General features: G+C 39.8%; 2 protein-coding genes across 3 annotated transcripts; one reads left to right on the top strand and one right to left on the bottom strand.

The window, feature by feature from the left end:
- The first annotated feature begins 202 nt into the window (after positions 1 to 202).
- Positions 203 to 4,379, top strand: LOC141775191 (gap junction alpha-3 protein-like). Of its 2 annotated transcripts, none has more exons than XM_074648311.1 (2): positions 203 to 551; positions 1,385 to 4,379. In XM_074648311.1, exon 2 carries the CDS (start codon positions 1,409 to 1,411, stop codon positions 2,486 to 2,488), a length of 1,080 nt encoding a protein of 359 aa, XP_074504412.1. In that variant the 5' UTR covers positions 203 to 551; positions 1,385 to 1,408; the 3' UTR covers positions 2,489 to 4,379. The 2 variants fall into 2 exon arrangements, with proteins under 2 accessions (XP_074504412.1, XP_074504411.1); XM_074648310.1 differs by lacking the exon at positions 203 to 551 and adding an exon at positions 599 to 1,256.
- Positions 4,380 to 10,291: 5,912 nt separating this feature from the next.
- On the bottom strand, positions 10,292 to 15,752 carry vma21 (vacuolar ATPase assembly factor VMA21). The gene is made up of 3 exons (XM_074648309.1): positions 15,584 to 15,752; positions 15,131 to 15,240; positions 10,292 to 11,325 (listed from the first exon to the last, which is right to left on the bottom strand). Exons 1-3 carry the CDS (start codon positions 15,637 to 15,639, stop codon positions 11,186 to 11,188), a joined length of 306 nt encoding a protein of 101 aa, XP_074504410.1. The 5' UTR covers positions 15,640 to 15,752; the 3' UTR covers positions 10,292 to 11,185.
- Positions 15,753 to 20,548: the final 4,796 nt, after the last annotated feature.

The raw sequence follows: 20,548 nt of genomic DNA, 5'->3' as shown, positions 1-20,548 counted from the left end.
TCCCGTCACTGTGATTTGTAACTTGAGGATGCAAATGGCTACTCATCTCCAAATCATGCCCCCCATGATAGGAGAGACTCTCGTGCTATATTTAGACCACTTGTGGCCAGACGGACTTAGCGGACACCATCATTGGCCAGCTGCCCTGTCACTCACTGTAACAAGCGAGTAGAGGGGCTTTAATAGTTTACATTAGAGTGTGTACCCTGTGCCAAATTTAACCACAGAGGGGAGGGGTGGTGGTGGGGGTCTGAGGCCGGACAGAGTGTGTCCAGCAGGTTACGTCTGTGTTGTGGTCAGTGGAAGACCCCGAGGCCTGGATCCTGATTCCTGCCTTAGCTGTATTTGAAGACAGGAGACCGAGTCGGTGTGTTTGTCGGTGTGGAACAGAGGTTGTGGCCAGCAGAAGTTCACTTTTCCTGTCCATTCAAGGGCATTGCTGGGGGCCCGAAGATCAGCTTTTTCACTGAGGCCTGTCAGCGAAGCAGGCGGCATCATGGACCCTCGAAGACGTGTAGGGCTTCACCGCAGGGGATGCATAAGCTGACAAGGTGGGTTTATCCAGTAAACTTCTCTCTGATTATTTGTTAACTTGAACCTTAGTGGATTGAAGTACTTTTAGGAGTTTAACGTTTAGACAGCTTACTTAAGGTACTACATGTTGGAGCCAAGGGCTGTTGACTGTCTTGTGTGGGCGCATCATATCTTTTGTGATGGGGGATTAAATAGTCCGAGGGGTTCAATATTGAAAGCATTGTTTTGTTTAAAATTGCAACCCAGTCTACCGTTGGCTAGATTTATTCGTGGTGGCTCCCTAAACATCACTTCACCTGCCACATTTCACCAGTTATCAGAATTCATTCTCCCTCACAGCAGCATACCCTGACTGTGCTGTACTGCTTCTGTACAGTATCATCCATCAGAAGTAGAATGTATTTATAACATAATGTGTTACGGGAGCTGACAGTACCGACACTACTCAACTATTTCTAATTCGCACTTCCACCACATCTGTCCGGTGTTTGATTTCACCTCGTGCGTGGATCGTGTTGCTGGCCGGGAGCTGCAGAATCATGACTGGAAGGTGCCTTCCCCCCTGTCCACACTTGCCAAATATATACCCTCCTAAAGTAAATATAATCCTGTCTGCGTCCACGTGGAAAAGGCCACTACCTGCTCAGCAGCAGAGCCCCCCCGGTTGTACAGTCAGTTAACAGCTTGGCTCCCTAGAGACTCATTTGGTCTGCTGAAACTGGGTAAGACGTTTTAGAGGACTTGTACTCATCAGGAACACTGAAGCTTACTCTAACCACTGGATTAATATTATTACAGGAGTTACAAATCAAATTGATAATCTATTTTTGACTGTTTTTGTAACCTCCAGTCCCAGATCTGAGCTCACGCAGCCATGGGGGACTGGAACCTGCTGGGAAAGCTCCTAGAAAAAGCCCAGGAGCACTCCACTGTAGTGGGGAAGGTGTGGCTCACCGTCCTGTTCATTTTCCGCATCCTGATCCTGAGCGCCGCGACAGAGAAGGTATGGAGCGACGAGCTGTCGGGCTTCACCTGCGACACCAAGCAGCCCGGTTGTGAGAACGTGTGCTACGACATCACTTTCCCCATCTCCCACGTCCGCTTTTGGGTGCTTCAGATCATCTTTGTGTCCACGCCTACGTTGATCTACCTGGGACACATCCTCCACCTGGTGCGGATGGAGGACAAGCATAAAGAGAAGGCGAAGCAGAGGGAACTTGCAAACCTTCCGGAAAAGGAGGTCCTTATTGTGAATAGTAAAAGGAAGGCTCTAGAGAGGGACGAAAGGGGACGAGTGCATCTACACGGGGAGCTCTTGCGAACATACGTCTTTAATGTTGTCTTTAAAACCCTGTTCGAGGTGGGCTTCATCGTGGCTCAATACCTCTTGTACGGCTTTGAGCTGAAGCCCATGTACAAATGTGACAGACCGCCATGTCCCAATGTGGTAAACTGCTACATATCCCGTCCCACAGAGAAAACTATCTTCATCATCTTCATGCTGGGAGTTGCCAGCGTGTCTCTGCTCCTCAACCTCATAGAGATCTACCACCTGGGCTTCACCAAGTGTCGCCAGGGCATCACCTTCAGGAGAGGTGTTCAGGCCCCTGTGAATCTCCCCAAGGAGCCCAACGAGGCCACGGTGCCGTACGCGCCGAGTTATGGCGACTATTTCCACCAAGTCCAGCCGGCCTACCCGCCCGTGCCCAGCTACGACCTCTCCCCTCTGTCGGAGGGCACGGACTCGTCCTTTCACCCCTACCACAGCAAGGCGGCTTACAAACAGAATAAGGACAACTTAGAAGTGGAAAGGAGCAGCAGCATGCCAGAGGAATGTGACCTGAAAGGAAAGAAGGGAGCAGGATCAGCCCCTGGGTCACCTACGCAGTCCAGGCCCGGTCGCAGCGCCAAACACAGCAACAACAAGACTAGAATAGACGATCTGCAGATATGAGGAGGTTTATGTTTCTCTGAGGGCGTCTTAAATTGCTGCAAGGGGATTGAATGTTGTTTGGAAGCATTCATACACGCTGAACTGACTCCCCTCTTTAAGATGGCGCAGGTTTGACTCATTCCAACTCGGAAGGGAGTGGCATTCATACTGTAGGGCACACGGAGAAGCTGCAGTTGCACAGTAATGTGTAAAGACGGATGTGGGTCAATTATTACATTTCTAATGAGTTTAGACTTCTCCAAGGAAGCTCTGCTCCACTGAGAAATGTCCCATAGCTGGCTTTTCTTTTGAAAAACTCAATTGGATTTCACATTAGACTGTAGCATTAATGGTATACAATACACCATTTGTGACAACGCCATATTTTTCGTCTCCACTATTCACTATTGTCACTGAGAATCAAACTAAAATCAACATCTGCTCAGGTTTTACATGAATGTGAATGAACCTGCACCTCTGTATATAAAGTTGCTCAAACTTTGGGAACAGAATCCAGGGCAGAAACTTGTTCAGCGCTGGCCTGACCTCATTTGAGGAAATCAGATAGGGCGAATAGTTAAATTTAACTTCCTTTAACTGTTTTGAGGTCACCATTTAGCATAGTTCACTTGCTTAGACTTGAAGTGAAGAGTTGTGCAATACCTGACAACACATTGGACCCTGGAAACGCTGTACCTAATTCCAGGACGTGCCTCAAAAGAAATTGCACTGGTCTCAGGAGTTCCCTAATTTGTACTGCCTCTTTTTATTATGACAGCCAGCAAGTACATAATTATAAGCACATTGTTTTGTTTATCTGTGTTTGTGCCGTTTGTGTTCTGTAAAGCACTTGGTGACAACCATATTTGTAAAACTGCTTGTAATAAATCTGTCTTAAATTTGCAAAGTTAGCAGTTTGTTTATAATTTGTATGTCTTTATCAGGAAAAATGGGATCATTTCCCTGGAACACATGTTGCAACTGTTACTTTGTATTTCTGAAACAAATAAATCAAGATCAGCTCAGGAGTAGAAACGATAATATTAGTAATATTCTATACACAGTAGCTCTGCAGCTGAATCTTTTTGAAATCTCTGAAATTAGAAACTATACCAGGTGTACTTTGAGTCATCAATATCCACCCACAAACATTTCAACCTGTTCAAAACTGACGTGCTTGAGCGGGAATAAACATGTCCAGTCTGTGCTGTCTGCATATCCCACATATGCACATCTTGCTCATCTTACGGGAAAGCACGGCATGCAGGCACCCCTGGTATGGAAACCTTGAAATTAATGACATAGCATTTTCATGACGAGGAAGCTGTCTCACGCCTTCTGACTAGTACATTCATCATTTTCTACCAATGCTTAATGTGTCAAGGGAAGAACAAATAGAATTTTTACTAAACTTGTATTAAAAACTAAAGAATACAGTTTCTGAAAAAAAAAAAAAAATGACTCTTTCAGCTGTAGTTTAATGATGTGTTGAGATATGATTGAGTGTCGTCTGGGCATACTATTCACTTTAGTGTGTTGTGGTGCCAGAAAAAATGTGTTTCAGATCTCCCAGACAAAACAGCCAGGAGTGTTATTTGTAATGTATGGCTCCATAAATCAGAAAGTATACCAGAATAGTCTCAGATTCTAAAAATCTACTTTTACAAATGAGAATAAAACACGAGGGTTACCCAAAGATATTTTCAAACGTTCATCATCTTAACATGTAATAAAGTGATCATCTTTGAGAAAAGGGTACATATATGTGTTTATGAAATGTTGACAGATGAATAGATATGAGTTATGAGTGTAGATGGATAGCCAGCACTTTGAAATGAAATCCTTTTAGTGTTAAGGCCAGCATTTCAAATTGTAGTTGCATCAGAGCATTGTAATCTAAAGGTTTCTAGTTTGGCTGAATGACGTAATAAAAGTCTGTGATTTGTTAACATTAGATGACATGTAGTAGTTTTTTTGTATAAAACTGCCATGACTCTGATCAATGGTGGCGTTTGTATTTTGTAGCTCTGCAAGTGAAATTAATCGCAGCATGATCACCTCTGACACTCTTGACTTTACAAGAATGGTGATCTCAGTGCAGTTTATCTGAGGGACTGTACAAAAATTACTTGTGTGGGAAGAAGGGCTGAACATTACGTTTTAAAAAAAGCAAGGCTCTCGTCAGTGGTATCAACATTTTCTTTGTATCTTAACCCTTGACTTAGAGAAAGATTGCAACACTCTCTCCACATTGTACAATAAGGTAATATAACACTATTGAACAGGTAAAATTAGTTACATTAATATAACAACTTAAAGGGCCAGTGTATAGGATTTAAGGGGATCATGGTTTTCTGTATCATGGTGGACTTAGCAAGGTAGTTAGCTAACTAGCCAGTCTCTAAATGAGTAAAATTTAACAAGTTAATGGTCTGGTGGCTAATAGTTTAGCCCTCTGCTAACTGCAGCCATTGGCTCACGACTGTGGTTAGCAGAAAGCTAAATATTAGCATAATTTACTCTCCATCTCTGAAACGTTTTTCCGATGTAGTTCACAGTTTGTTATCTCAAATGTATGTGTTAGCTCGATTCTGCCACCCAACAACTCAGCAAGATGACATTTTTGATGTGTAACTTTAACCCACTGCTCGTGTTTGCCTCCAGTCTTTTTTTTGTTTTGCCTCCCGCTAACGCTGTGATGTAGGCCTAATCATGATGTCGACACAAAAAAGGTCTATTTGCAGAAAATGGAATATAATATTCATAACTATGTTTTCATTAGTGTATAATCGCCTGAAACTATTGCCGTATTGTCGTGTTTTTGTTAGCTTAGAATGAGCCCTTCATATCTACATAGGGAGCGGGTCCTCTTTACGGAGTCCGCCGTGTTTCTCTGCCATGTTTCTACAGTAGCCCAGAACGCACAAACCAAACACTGGCTCAAGAGAGAGCCTTTCATGTTTTTAAGTTACCTGAAGGCCGCCGTAGTTCTTTGACACGCTTGGGTAGGGAGGGGTGAGCGGAGGGGTATTCAGTTGGTTGCAATCTGCAACCTCACCACTTGATGTCACCAAATCCTACACACTGCTCCTTTAAGATACCTAATTTAAAACTTAATATCTGAAATAAGTTTCACATAGCCACCAAATCACACAATAGAAGTGGAATTAGTAATTCACAAAATTATGGGAAAAATAACAAAATGATGCATCCTTTTTACGGACTATTCCAGCCATTATTTACTGAATATACTGTATATTGAATGAACAGCTGTCACTGTCACTTTATATGGCACATTTACATTTTTGGACTGATTTTATTTCGAAGAAGTTCGGCTTTTTGTCAAGATGCAGAATAAAGTAAAGGTTGGAGCTGCTATAGGACATGTGGACTACTCACTCACTTCAGGAAAGAAAAGCAACAACAAAAACAACAAACATACAACCCTCCCCCCCTAATAATTTGTGTACAGTCCCTAAAACCTAGGGAAGGTAAAATTGCTTCAAGGGTCTTAACGTCACTCACTCATTGTGTAGGGGAAACTTATTTAGCTTACCATACTCATTAGAGGTGAGGGGCTGTTTAGATAGACCTCCAATTACCTTTCAGTTAAATTAACGCACAAAATAGATTGTGGCATAATCTTATATAAACAAAAGTACAATATACAGTACAAAGTTGAATATAGCAAAACACCTACACAAAGCACAATTAAAACTGTCAGCAACGCTTTTATAGTAGGCCTATAGCCTAATCAAGAGGATCTATACTGAGGACACTTTCAAACTCTGCACATCTTCATAAATAGCTGCACAATAATATATTCGGTATGTTTATACCTTTATATACTGTATAAAAGATTTAACATTCAGGATAAATAAGTAATAGAGTTGTTTCTTCAGTGCTGAAGCCAGTAATTATCTTCATAAAAGCACCTAAGCAGAGTTCCATGGGAAATAACAGCACAGACTATCAGAATAAAGCGCCACCTTAGTTATGTGTAATGGTGGATATCATTTTATGTGTCCGGATGAGTTATTCTATCACTTTATTCTCTTTTGTTCCCTGTTGTGCTATGATTCATATTATCTTCCACCAGCTGTAGCACAGTGCTCTACTGCCCTCTCTCTTTACTTTTACTTAAACACTGACATGCTGCTCATCTGAGGGATGTGTCTGCTGGGCACGCCATCTGCTGGGCACAGCAGTCACCTTAGTTTTTCTGTAATGCGGATAAATAACTGTGATAGTGAACATTTATAATGATGTATTCCTCCTATATATATATATCTGTTTAGTCTGTTCTAATCTAATTAGGACATATTTATACAAAGCTTCTGTATTGAATGTGGAATGCATTCTGGCACACACAGAATAAAATCATCAAAAAGTTGTAGTGTTTATTTAATCCCTGACTCAAATAAGTGTTCAGCGCTCTCTGGCCTGTTTTTCATCACACTCACACTATACACCCAACCTGCTAATGTGTTATAAATGACAAAGAGCCAGGAGCAAAGCCTGTCCTTGCAGCAACTTTGTGTTGCTGCAAGCTTCAGAAATATCAGCCAAAAGGAAAACGAGGCTTCTGATGTTTGCTGACTGAATGAGTCTGATTGCTTGCAGGCCTGTCACCTCATCACCAACACCAGCCTTGTTAAACTTAATGCAGACTGCATAGCTCAAACACCAAACTCTGCAGAATACAGTGTGTGTGTGAGCTACGCTAGAGTGCTGTTGAAAAGAGACTCACACTACAAAGAGGGACAAGAACAGAAATCAGCTGCTGTCATTATGGCTCAGCTGCGTCTGTCATTTCTTGTCTTGGCCTCCATATTGTGTTGTCTGCGGGACAGGCTGACTGTTTGCTGCCACCATGTGACAGCTGAAAAGCTCTGCAGAAGTCAATAAGGTAGCTCATGAACTTTTGTCTCAGCAACCTTGAGAGAAAGCCTGTGATGTCATGGAAACTTGATTGATATTCCATATACCCTCTATCAGGCTTGGGAATAAATCAGGGTAATCAATTTAAGAAGTGAACAATAAAATGACTTTATGTGAATCCTGCTTTGAAAGAGGATGAATTAGGTAATCAATTTTAAGAATTTTTACTGTAGCATTTGTTTATTGCATGTCAGGCGTGTTGCTGCTGTGGCAGTGGAATTGGCTTCTGGGATAAACAAAAAAACGAAAAGAAGAGACTAAAAGAGAACTACACAAAGACTGCATACTTACCTCAGAATACTTTTTGTTTGTTTTCAATGGAATCTCCTATTTTGACTTAGCATAAACATAAAGCTTATGTCTTATGCTTAAAGTCTAAATAAATAAAGTACACACACACACACACACACACATGCATCTACGTGGTCACATTTTGGATTGGTGTGGTTTACACAACATATGTTAAGGGAAGGCCTCTTGTGTGACAGAGCTTGTTTATCTCGTGCACAGACCACATAAAAAAATATTCATCATAGATTCCATCACAGCGTCTTCTCCAAAAATGTCATAATATAGTATGCCATAAAAATGCCATAAACATATCATAGTATAGTATTCCCTTTTAAAAAAGGTCATGAAAAAGTCATAGCCATAAAGATGTCATAAAAATGTCATGATATATTGTCATAAAACGTCATAGCATAGTATGGCATAAAAATGCCATAAACATATCATAGTATAGTATTCCCTTTTAAAAAAGGTCATGAAAAAGTCATAGCCATAAAGATGGCATGAAAATGTCATAAAACATATCATAGTATAGTATGCCAGAAAAGAGTTATAAAAATGTCACGTATAGTATGCCATAAGTCATAGTATAATTTGTCAAAAAAAGTTGTAAAAGTCATAGCATAGTTTGTCTAAAAAAGTCATAATATAGTATGTCGGAAAAAGTAATACAAAAATCCTAGTATAGTATGTAAAAAAAAATCTGAAAAAGTCATAAAAAGTCATAGAATAGTATGTCCGAAAAAGTAAATAAAGTAATTTTATAGTATATTAATTATATAGTCATAAGATAAGATGTCGAAAGAAGTCATAAAAAAGTAATTGTGTAGTATGTAGAAAAAGTCATAGTTGAGATTCGAAAAAGGTCGTAAAAAAGTCACAGTGTAGTATGTTGAAAAAGTTTTTAAACAGTCATAGTATAGTATGTCGAAAAAAGTTAACCAAATTTCATAGTATATGTCCAAAAAAGTGATAGTATAGTATGTAGAAAAAACTCCAAAAATGTCATAATATAGTATGTCGAAAGAAAATCATAATATAGCATGTCTTTTTTTGACATACTGTACTAGGACTTTTTCACGACATACTATTCTGACGTTTTTCCACGTACTACACTGACTTTTTTTTCAAAATACTATACTATGACTTTTTTTTGACATACTATACTATGACTTTTTTAAGAATTATTAAATTATATGAAAAAAGTCATAGTATAGTATGTCGAAAAATTTCATGAAAAAAAAGTCATAGTAAAGTAGGTCGAAAAATTTCATGAAAGAAAAGTCATAGTATAGTATGGGATGCAGGGTGAGATGGTGACTTGGCTTAGGGAAAGATTGAAGATCTTGGTAAAGACCCCTGAGAGCTGGTAGGCACATGCTTTTCCCAGGCACCCCATCCGGACCGGCAGCTTTCCTCGGGTTCACCGACCCGAGTACACATCTCACCTGGTGTTTTCTCGCAGTGTGAGTGTGTGGTTGCTGGAGGTTGGGTGAGTGTGGTGAGTGTAGTAGTGTGACTGTGGTTGGCCAGTTTACCTCAAAGTGAGCAAAGAAGCTGTTTAGCTCCTCTGCCAGCAAGGTGTCCGCATCATCAGTCGTGGTGTTGCTGCCCTTGAATATAGTGATGTTCTTTATTCCCTGCCAAGCTTGACGAGGGTCGCTGTCTGAGAAGTGGTCCTCTATTTTCCTTGTGAAGGCCATTTCACTTCATCAATCAGTTCATGTGACATTAAACCTTACGTTGATATTACACTCCTCTTTTGAGCGTCTAGCAGCCATTATAACCTAACTACCGAGATTCTTTTTTTTCTACTCCTAGAAAATAAAAACGGCTCATTGAAATCTGTTGAGAAATGTAGACGTCATATTGCTTTTTATCCAGAAAAATGGCAGCTCCCTGTTCACTTGTATTTCTTTACAGGCCAGTCCTGCCAGCTCCAATATGGCAGCGACGTTGACATATCGCAGCAATGGGATAAAGCAGCTAATGCAGCATCTATATAAGCCTATATGCTTGTTGCTTCCGCTTAGTGCTCATCCACAGGTGGCGTTGATTTTCTCAATAACAATAGAGAAAGTATAAGAAAAGCAATATAAAACACCATGTATCTCCCACAATAATCTTTCATTTTTGCCTTGCATCGTTCGGTGACCGCTGGGTCGTTTGTTTATTCGGCCCAAACAGCCAAATTGTTAGCATAAGTTAGCTGTAAACTGGCTAACGGAGGCAGAAACCATGTCGTGCGGCCATTCAGCCTCTGACTGGCCTCCTAATTCACAAGAAACTCCAGTTCTCTCTAATTCAACAATACCATCTTCTATGGCTAGCTAACTTGAAGATCTTTACAACGTGACACAGATATTCCAACATGATCTCACTATGAATATTGTGACGTTATATTAGCTAACTTTATATAGATAGTGTCCGACGACATCACTAACCTTCAAAAAAAAGTTGTATGTAGTTTGCTTTCATTATTGGGATTATCAATAACAAATTTGACATGTCCAAAAAATCTAAATCTACATAGTGTTTTAGTGAATCAACAAAAATCGCACAACGGCTTTGAAAACATGTGAAACAACTGAAAAGTTAATTTTTTCAAATTTATTTGAGCAAGTCAACATTCTCATCTGCATCACACCGACAACATCCTCAAATCACCAGACATCTTCAATACAAATCATTCCTTTAAATACAAATTGATCTTGCAATAATTTTTCTAATTCAAAGTTCCAAAATACCACTGAGCTACATTACAGACACACACTTTAAAACAGAGCGAAAGACACAAGGACGAATAGACAAGTCTGATTATTTTAAAGACAAGACGTCATGAAAAGTTTTGCTCCAAAATACGGCATGAAAGTTAAGCACATTATGGGTTTGTATCGAAGTTAAGGGTCATCTTTAAATGTGGGCGGATAATAACTGAAATTAGACAGAATGATCAATTCAGCAGCACAAATACTCACAGAATGGATGTAGAGCATTTTGGAGTCAAATCCTTTATGCATACACATTGCAAGCCCGTACAGTTTGTGAGTAGGTGTGTGTGTGTGTATAAGTGTGTGCGTGTGGATGAACGCATCATCCAAAAGATGTTTTCCTACACGACAAAATCTTAACTGTGAAGGATCTTATAGCACGTAGCCAAATGGCAGCTTATAACAAAGCCTCTTTAAAATAAGGGGCCATCCTCTGTCAACAAAAATCACATTTTCCGAGAACAAAAAGTCATAAAGTGGGCCTGCTGAGGCTGGTGAAAAAACACACCCAACAGCCTCCACTCCCTTGTGTCAGGGAGTAATACAGTAGATTCATGCTTTAACCTCGTGTTAAAGCCTAAGCGCAAACCAGATCCCCTAACTGTCTGGTTGGTAGATGGTGCTGGAGCCCATGTTGGGGGTTTGGGGGGGGGGCTGCGGATCCATGCCCATGTCTGTCCGTCTCCTCCGGTCTTTTACGAGCTGATAAGGACGTGCCTTAATCGTCTTTGCCCTTCCCTTTAGGCGTGCCTTCGTTCCAGGCCACGTAAACAAACAAAGCCAAAACTACATGCACAGCGAGCACTGCAACAATGGCTGCATAGAAGTAGCTGTCAGAGCTTGACATCTTCATGGAACCTGGGACAAAGGAGGTGGAGAACAGTTAACAGTGATGACAAGCAGCTGCATTGCGGTGCCAAATGTGTCTACATCATCTTTCATGTGAAACTTAAAATCAGGATGCCTACAACTTTCATTGACTTCAGTTTAAAACTTGTTTTAATGCCCATTAGAAAAATGAGCGCAGGAGTGGGCCATTTGATGATTATCTTACTTGAGATGAGAAAAAAAAATGTCTACCATTAGAGAGTTTTCTATATGCTGTGCTGCCTTATCTTTAATATCACCGGTTTTATTAGGTCTGTGGGCAATATTATAAACCAAGGACCGCTGTCAGATTTACAGGCTTTTTGTATATCAGTGGCTTTCTCAATTGAATGTCAAGAAAATGTACCGTATCACTACACAATGTTGACTCGGGGGGGGGGAGAGGAACTGCCCCCCCTTGGTGCTCCCATGTTCGAAAAGAAAAATGCTGCAACAGTGCCCTCTTGGATGCCCATATGGTAAATACAACATGATGAAGTGCCATAGGGTGCCCTTCCAGTGGAGAAAACATGATAAAGTGTCCTTCAGGGCAGGGATTGATCACTTTCTTTTCTTTTTTTATAAAAGGCTTCATAGTTCAACAAATAATATTAAAATGTTTAAATCTAAAATAGTTCACAGATCACATTCTAATCTAACAAATTGTATATTATTTTAAATGCCATAATCAGAATCTTGTTTTTATTAATGTATGCATGCACTAGGAGTGAAACACTTCACTTCATACTTCTCTTGATATGTGTGATGTTTTGTTTATGTACAGTGTTACTTGCAGCTAATTTAATTAGTGTCAGTTGCATTGTTTTATGGGTATTCTGTGTTGAGATGGTGCAAATTTTTTTAACCCTTTGAGACACACAATAGACCCATTTTTGTCTTTTTTAGGAGGGGCAGGGGATCTTTAGGGGGAGGTCAACAGCAGATGTCACATAGAAGTGGTGTACATCATCTGGAGAAAATGCAATGAAGTGCCCTCTGGGGCTGCTCATGACTCATCTGGTTAGTTTATCTATATAGTTTTCTAAAGTGAATGTCACTGAAATGTACCGTATCGCTACACACTGGTGGACTCGAGGGGAACTGCCCCCTTGGTGTCCCCATGTTTGAAAAAAGCGCTGTGCCCTCTTGAATGCCCTTATGGTAGATACAACATGATAAAGTGCCATAGGGTGCCCTTCCAGTCGAGAAAACGTGATAAAGTGCCCTCTATGTTGGCCTTAAAATTGAGAAGACGCGATGCAGTGCCATATAAACTGCCCTACATACTAGAAAAAACTGTCTGCTCGCTGGTGTCATCACTGCATGCAGCTGGTGCCCGGTTTCTTTTTTTCGCCCCCCTGCCCCTCAGACAGTGCGTTACCGTCACTACATATATCAATATTGCAATATATGATTACTTTTTGTCCACATCATCTAAAAAATGACAATGTCATCATTTGAAATAAAGTTAATAATGAAAGCCAATGTTTGACCCACCAGACGATACAGTTCTGCCTGTAACTCAATGTCTTGATTTTTCTATGTTCTGAAGACAGTTTGCATCAACAATGAAATGAAGAATACTGCAAACTATCTCTTACGGCCTTAAGGCCCAGACACACCAAACCAACATCAAAGAACTAGCGGTGATGAAGGCTGACTGTTGTGTCAACTCACTTCGCCTGTCTTGGCCAAAATGTTGCATTCAAACACACCGCAAAGACTACAGCCAACGGCCAACTACCACGTACGTCCTGCGCCTGTGTGAATGGAAATAACTCTCCCTACCAGCAGGCAGCGGTAGTCTGTATTCATCATTCAAAAAGGAAAACCAGAAAGCCGAGGACTGCAGATATAGCGTGCATCTCAAGTCTCTTAGTTGTCATTTCCTCACTCCTTGATCCTTGCTTTAACCGGAAGTGTTACAGTGTCCCCTTATTGGATATCAGTTATTGACTGGGCGCTGCAGCTGATCCGACTGATCTGATACATGTCAATATCACTGGAGTCTCATACCGTATTGAAGACAGATAAAAGATTAAAAGTTATATTTTATTTGTCTTCCGTATTCACCATCTAGTTCAAATCTGAGTTAATTGTAGGTTTGAACAACAAACAGACCATGCTGATGGTAAAGTGTTCCAGCAGCAGAAGGACCTGCGGTATCTCTCTTTCACACAATGTGGCCGTCACTGAAAGAGCTTTACAAGACCTGACAACAGATGAACTTCAAACAACTTTCTTCATTTATTAGAAAGAGTTTTCTTTTCACGATCTGTTATTTCCCCCATAAACTTTTATAAAGGATACTATTAAAGTCAGAGACAGCAGGAGAGTCTGTCTGTCAGCCACACACACTTTTTACATCATTTATCGTCAATTCCATTCAGTCACATGTGAGGCTGATAATTCCTGAACATCTGGTTTGATATGAGTTACATCATTTCAATTTTCCCTGACACATTTAGCCTAATAAATCATTTCCAGTGTTCAATATAAACCATAATCATATTCAATCAGAATATCAATAAATACAGACGCTAATAATGAATAAATAATATAAAGCTATTGTGCCAGTAGAAATGGTTCCTGAGCCTCTAAGCAGGACTCAGTATAAATACAGACTGCAGGTTGTTATTCATGTTAAACAGGCAACAGGCTACAGAGAGGAAACACTGCTGCTCTGCCAGGATTAACTGTGTCTTTATTAGTAGCCTATTAGGACAGTTCACACACAAATTCCATCAAAAGTCTCTACAACTGTTATAGCCGACTGACAGCTGATCCAGCTATGATCAGAAACGGACGTCGCTTCACGTGACGCTTCAGAGGAAAGGACGACTCATGTCTCTAAAAACATATTTCCTTGTTTCCTCCGTCCTCGTATGATTTCCTTGCGGAAAACGTGATACAATTAAGAGACTTGGTACACACAGAACCTTCTGTGTGTGCCCTCTTGCTTTCCTCACTTCTGTTTCTCTTCTTGTGCATTAATACGCTCAAGCTGAACAGCCAATCAGAGTGAATGATTTCTCTCACCGACAGGCTCCGCCATCGATTCAACTTGCTGAATCGGCCGAAAAAATCTCCAACATGAGAAGACTAGAGCCAACAGTGCGGGACATACTGCAAAAACTAGGGCAACAGACGCTCACCGACGGCTTGAAAATTGGCAGATGACCGACCATCGGCTTGGTGTGTCGGGGCTTTTACTGTTACTATTGGGGACGGCAGATGGCCGCCCACCCAGAGCCCAGTTCTGCTCCAGGTTTCTTCCCGCTAAACGGGGAGTTTGTCCTGGCCACAGCGCGCTTGGTGGATTTTGTTGGGTCTCTAAACTATTGTGTACGGTCTAAGACCTGCTCTACATATAAAGCTTCTCGAGACGCTATATCAAAATAGATTGAATTGAATTGAATTGAATTGAATTGGCTATATTATAGTCTGATATTAGTATTTTAGGGCATTTTTTATGCCTGAATTAGAGTAAACAAAAGATATATGACAGGAAATGAGGAGAGAGAGAAGTGTTTGGGAGAACTTGCAGACAGGGATGCCATTATAGTCTTTCCACCACAAAGAATAAACAATATCAACAACAATATCAATATCTGTATCAGCCAGACTGTGGTTAGGACTACTAGGCTGAGCTTTTTATCTGGCCCAAAGATAAGACCTGAAACAAGGTGAAAAGTGCAGTTTGTGGCAGCATCCTCCTTTCATCTAAATCAGTGAAACATGCTCAGTGACATTGCTCTGCAAAACACACAAACGAGGCAGTGTTGCAAACCCTCACCCTCGAAAAGGTAGGCCTTTGTTGCAAAGTACAGTCCGATGGGAAGGGTCACCATCAGGATGGTGAAGAACAGCAGTGTCTTGAGGGCTGACACCAGGGAGCTTTCATTTCTGCAGAGGAATACAAGAGTTCATGAGTCAGTAGAGATAACAACAGCAGAGACAGTGACAGTACTGTTACAGTGTGACATGCAGACTACTGATGTGGGGATGTCCCTCAGGCGGTGATTAATGTTGTGTTCCAGGACGCCACATCACATAAAAGTCCTCTGTAAACTTTGGCACATGTGCAACATGAAGCAGCAGAGAGAGAGAGAGAGAGAGAGAGAGAGAGAGAGAGAGAGACGTGTTGTTGTGAGAACAGGAGTCCACGCAGAGAGAGAGGCTAAGCTACAAGCTAAGCTAAGCTAAGTTTAGCCATCTGTTGTTTTAAAGTATCTTATAGTTGTCTCACCCTCTGTAATAAGCCGGTGGTCCGGCGTCTGGAGCCGCTCTGACTGATCCGTCCATGTCTGGGCTGAACGGCGTCGTGATAAAGATAAACACGGAGACTATAGTGGGGTAATGTTGATGTTAGCTGTGTGTTGTCACTGTGGCTGAAATCCCTTCTTCCGCAAAGGACCACGGGACTGTCACATGATGAGATGTGACGACAGCTAGTCTCGCGAGAACAGAGCTTGTTGTTCATCAGTTCTCTTCATACATCCATGTGAATGAATGAATGAATGAAAGACTTTATTTCGAACATATAATAAATAAAAACAGATACAAAATAATAACAAACAAAACAAGAGTTATAGTGTCCGAAAAGGAGTAGGTAGAAGAAAAACGTATATTACCCTACCCCTTTCTCACTTCTCCTCTAATAACTCATATATCATAGAATGATAATATAATATAATATAAAAACTATCCCAGATTTATTTACATCCCAAGTTGAATATATGAACAGCATCCCAAGTTTATTTACAACCCACAAATACATCCGGAGTTAAAAAGTATATAACCAACCTTTAACACAACTCTTCTTCAACCATATACCTCCCAAAAATATCTTTCTTGTATAGCTTTTTAAATTGATTTATATTTGTGCTCCCCTTCAACCCATCACCTAACCCATTCCACAAATCCACCCCACAAACTGAAATACACATACTCTTCTTTTTTGTACGAACACAATGCTTTTTAAAATTAAATTTTCCTCTTAAATTATAACCCCCCTCCCTGTCACAAAACATTTTTTGAATATTGCCCGGAAGTGAATTATGTCTTGCTTTAAACATAATTATTGCGGTTTTAAATTTGACCAAATCCATAAATTTCAATGCATGTGACTTCAAAAACAGTGTGTTCGTGTGTTCCCTATATCCCACATTATTTACTATCCTGATTGCTCTCTTCTGTAGTATGCATAATGGTTGTAAGTTGCTTTTATAAGTGTTACCCCAAACTTCTACATGTCCTGCACTAATAAAGTTCCTTTAAAGAAGTTTCCTTTCAAATTTTGCATCGCATATATCCAGCACAAAAAGACATAGGAGAGATTTAGAAGTGATATTGACTATTCTTGTACTTTCTGTGAATTAGAAGAAGAAACAATATGTAATTTGTTTTATTAATGTATGTATACCAGGATCTTTAGGGTGGATGCTGAACATTATTTAAGAAGGCACCTCTTTTATTTATTTTTTTAAACTCTTTTTTTTATTTGAGAACAAAGAACACGAGGTCATCATGGGTGTTACAATGTCAGATCACAGTACATTTTTGTAAATACATCTTAATATACAATGTCAAACTTCAATCAACGGTGTAAATACACAATCCATTTTTCCTTTTAAGCCTTAAAATAAATGTGAGTCTTTCCATACAATATATTTCATTTACAATACCACACCATTGGTCTAATGTTGGAGGATCAGTCTGCATCCACTTTCTAGTTATGGCTTTCTTACTACTTACCAAAAGAATCTTTATTAAATATTTACCTTTGTGTAAAACAATTTCTGGTATTTTCCCCAAGTATAGTGTAATGTATGAGTACTTCTCCCATTATTTTATGGATCTCAGTTGCCACCTCTAGAAGGCTCCTCTTTTAGATAAAAAAATAAAAAAATAATGTATTTACATGCCCACACAGTCCGGGGAAGAGATATTTGGCTAAATAAGTGAAGACACCTGTGTTGGTAAACTAAGGGTGTGTAGTGCCTTTATTGTAAATAACTTGTTTTCCTGTTGTCCTGCATATTTTCCATAGATTTAGGTTGATTGTAATATAAACTTGGAAAAAAAAGTTTGGAAACTTGTGTTTGGTGGATTATTTCTCTGTTGTTACAATGCTAATTGGCATTGTATTTTACATCGTTGGAAAAGCCTGTTTATTTACCTTCACAATGATCTCCAACTTGTAAGGATCATGCATTTGTGGGATGAGCAGCACAGCTGATTATGTGGGTAACGCCCAAGTAAAATTTGACAAAATGCTCTGCCAATGGTAAACAGTGTATTCTCCTGTTGGTATTGACTCTTGTTTTGAGTTGTTTGGTGGATTGGATGATTGAACTCTCTATCAGTAACAAGGAACAAACAACACATATTGGCTATTTTACACTTTGTCCATTTAATACACCGTCAGGAGTCTCAGTAGCGGTGGAAGATCAATACGCAGCCACAACAGCCTGGCACCTCCTCCTCATGCTGGTCACCAACCCGGTCACACGTTGCTGTTGGATGGCGTTCCATTCCTCAACCAGGATTCAATTTGGTTTTGCGGAACACCAGCTTCAACCGCAGGCCTTATCCAAATCAGACAAACTTGGCATGCCGATGCTTGGAGCAGACACCAAATGATCACTTTAGTAGGGCACAGCACCCAGCAGGCCCCATGCTTATGAGGCACCGGATTGGCAGCACCTGGAGCTCAAAATAAGAGTCAATTCCAACAGGACAATACACTGTTTAGCATTGGTAGAGAATTTTGTCAAATTTTACTTGGGCGCTACCCACATAATCAGCTGTGCTGCTCATCCCACAAATGCAGGATCCTTACAAGTTGGACATCGTTGTGAAGGTAAATAAACAGGCTTTCCAACGATGTAAATTACAATGCAATTAGCATTGTAACAACAGAAAAAGAATCCACCAAACACAAATTTCCAAACTTTTTTTTCCCTGTTTACATTTGCTGTTTATTCATTTATTTTACATTAGGCGTATTCATTTAGCAGACTCTTTTGTTATACAGTATAATTCAGATTCATAAAGTGTCTTCTTTGGCCTTGGGGGATTGAAGAAATACAATTTCAATCATCTTGTCTTGACTGTTTATTCAGAATATCTATTCACAGGACCGCTTTAGGGTAGAGTTCTTCACAATCTTGAGCTTTTATGGATTGATCACTGCATTTCTTTTTGCTATAAATGATCTATTGTGACGGGTAAAAATAGCCAGAAAACATAAACCTGTCCTGTCTCAATCAATTTTGATTCATGATGGTGTACTTTCTCTATCTCTCACAGAAGCTCTCTAATGTAGCAGCAAATGATCAAATCAGCATCACATCATAATTAAATCAAACGTTGATATGTTTTCAGATTATTTTTTTCAGAGTCACAGTTTGTGAGTCTTTTTAAGAAGATGATAAGAAGTATAGAGCATGGCTTTTACAAATGGAATCAGTAGCTGTATATTTATAGGCATTGTCCTTGAAGTCAAACACATCATAATTATCTTTTTTTAACAGTTTAGACATATTTTTCTCACATTAAATGAAACAATTTAACATGGTCCATTCATATCCTACATCACTGTTATTTTTTTTTCTATTCCCATAAGTAGGCTCTGAAAATAGAAGCAAAGAAAGGATGGATAGACGTCTAAATTAGTCATTCACGGATCATTTATGGCATTCCTGTGTCATGTGCTTGTGCACCCTACATTCCTGAATAATTCAACACTGTAGACCATCTCCTGTTTAATTGCAGATGTAACAGAGAGTCATTTAGTCCATTTCGTGCCGTCTGTATACATTCAGTGTTGTGCGCTTGCTGTGTCTCTGGCTGAAGTCTCGCTGCCTGGGTGTCAAGGAGTGGCACTTTCTGCTCCAGTTGGCTTTGTTCTCACCGGTCCCACGCTCAGCAGGTTCTCCGAAACACATTTCATCTGAACAGACTCTCAAAGGGGAACCAGCCAGTGATGTGTGTTCAAAATAATCATTTTTGCTTTCTGTGGCAATTTCACTCCCAAGTAGTTACCCATCAAAAAAAACACAAGATGACACCGACTCATTGAATCATATTATCCTCTAATCTGTTGCTGGATGAACCACGGAGAGCAATTTTTTAAATTATTAACACTTAATCAAATACATGTCTTTTTGTTCATCAGCACTGTATGCTGACATCATGAGATGTTAATACCACTGTCAATATCAATATCTCATTGTTCAGAGGCACGGTTTATATATTGTACATGCTGTATTATCCTTAATAGGCTTTACTGCTAAAACCTGAAACTTAAAACATAATTGCACTTTAAAAAAATAATATAATCAGATCAGGGAATTGTAAATGAATGCAGTTAGATGTTGATTTTAACAGATTGCAGGTGCATATTACAATGTTTTATAAATCATTCATATTTGTGTGTCACATTATTTATTGATAGATCAGATCAACACTATACAAAATGTACCTCACATAACTGTATTTAAAACAAGATATTGATTACAATCTAACACCTTTTTGTATGGAAGCCAAGGCACGTTACACTGTATGTTTTCTAAATGTACCGGAAAAATATCTTAATAATATATCAATAAGCATTAGAGCTTATTCTAAAACAAACAGTGACCTCTTTTCATAAACAGATCATCAGTAATTATTCCAGATCACAGTTACATCCTCCAGATACACTGGACTTTTATTTTCTTTGGAAACAGATACAAACCCAAAAATTAATTAAGTGGTTTATGGCAGTGAGCTCTGGGAATAAACCGTAAATCGCAGAGGACTTGTTCACCCCGTTATGGTGGGATTATGAAATTTAATAAAACAACCGAGTCTAAAATTGAAGCTTGACATAAAGCTATGTTCTCAATGGAATAACAGTGTTTAGATCTGGTCAAGGGGTCTTCTGCTGCAAGTTCAATACTTAATTGTCCTTCCTCGTGGAGTTTGACCTCTGACCTTCTGGAAGTATTTCCCATGGCTCTCTCTGTCTGGACTCCCCCAGCTATGCCTTTTCCATTCCATGTGTCACCAGCGCTCTATGTCAAACAGGGGGCACCCCACACGCCACACCTGTTGTTTTGTTAACTGTTGCTGGAAATGAAGTTTCCATTCCAACTAAGAGTCAAAATATAAACACACTTTAAATATAGTTTCATGCTATTCATAGCTTTGTCATTCACTGCCTTTA

The sequence above is a fragment of the Sebastes fasciatus genome, chromosome 10, assembly GCF_043250625.1.
Source record: "Sebastes fasciatus isolate fSebFas1 chromosome 10, fSebFas1.pri, whole genome shotgun sequence".
In the NCBI taxonomy this organism is placed as follows: domain Eukaryota; kingdom Metazoa; phylum Chordata; class Actinopteri; order Perciformes; family Sebastidae; genus Sebastes; species Sebastes fasciatus.
The sequence above is the reverse complement of the archived record's forward strand: the minus strand, read 5'-3'. Positions and strand labels throughout refer to the sequence as shown.

Excerpts from the sequence above, each read along its gene's own strand:
- LOC141775191 (XM_074648311.1), top strand. The coding sequence starts at position 1,409 with ATGGGGGACTGGAACCTGCTGGGAAAGCTCCTAGAAAAAGCCCAGGAG.
- vma21 (XM_074648309.1), bottom strand. The coding sequence starts at position 15,639 with ATGGACGGATCAGTCAGAGCGGCTCCAGACGCCGGACCACCGGCTTAT. Across the intron at positions 15,241-15,583 it reads CCACCGGCTTATTACAGAGG|AAATGAAAGCTCCCTGGTGT; the intron begins GTGAGACAACTA and ends ATTCCTCTGCAG. Across the intron at positions 11,326-15,130 it reads AAAGGCCTACCTTTTCGAGG|GTTCCATGAAGATGTCAAGC; the intron begins GTGAGGGTTTGC and ends CCTTTGTCCCAG.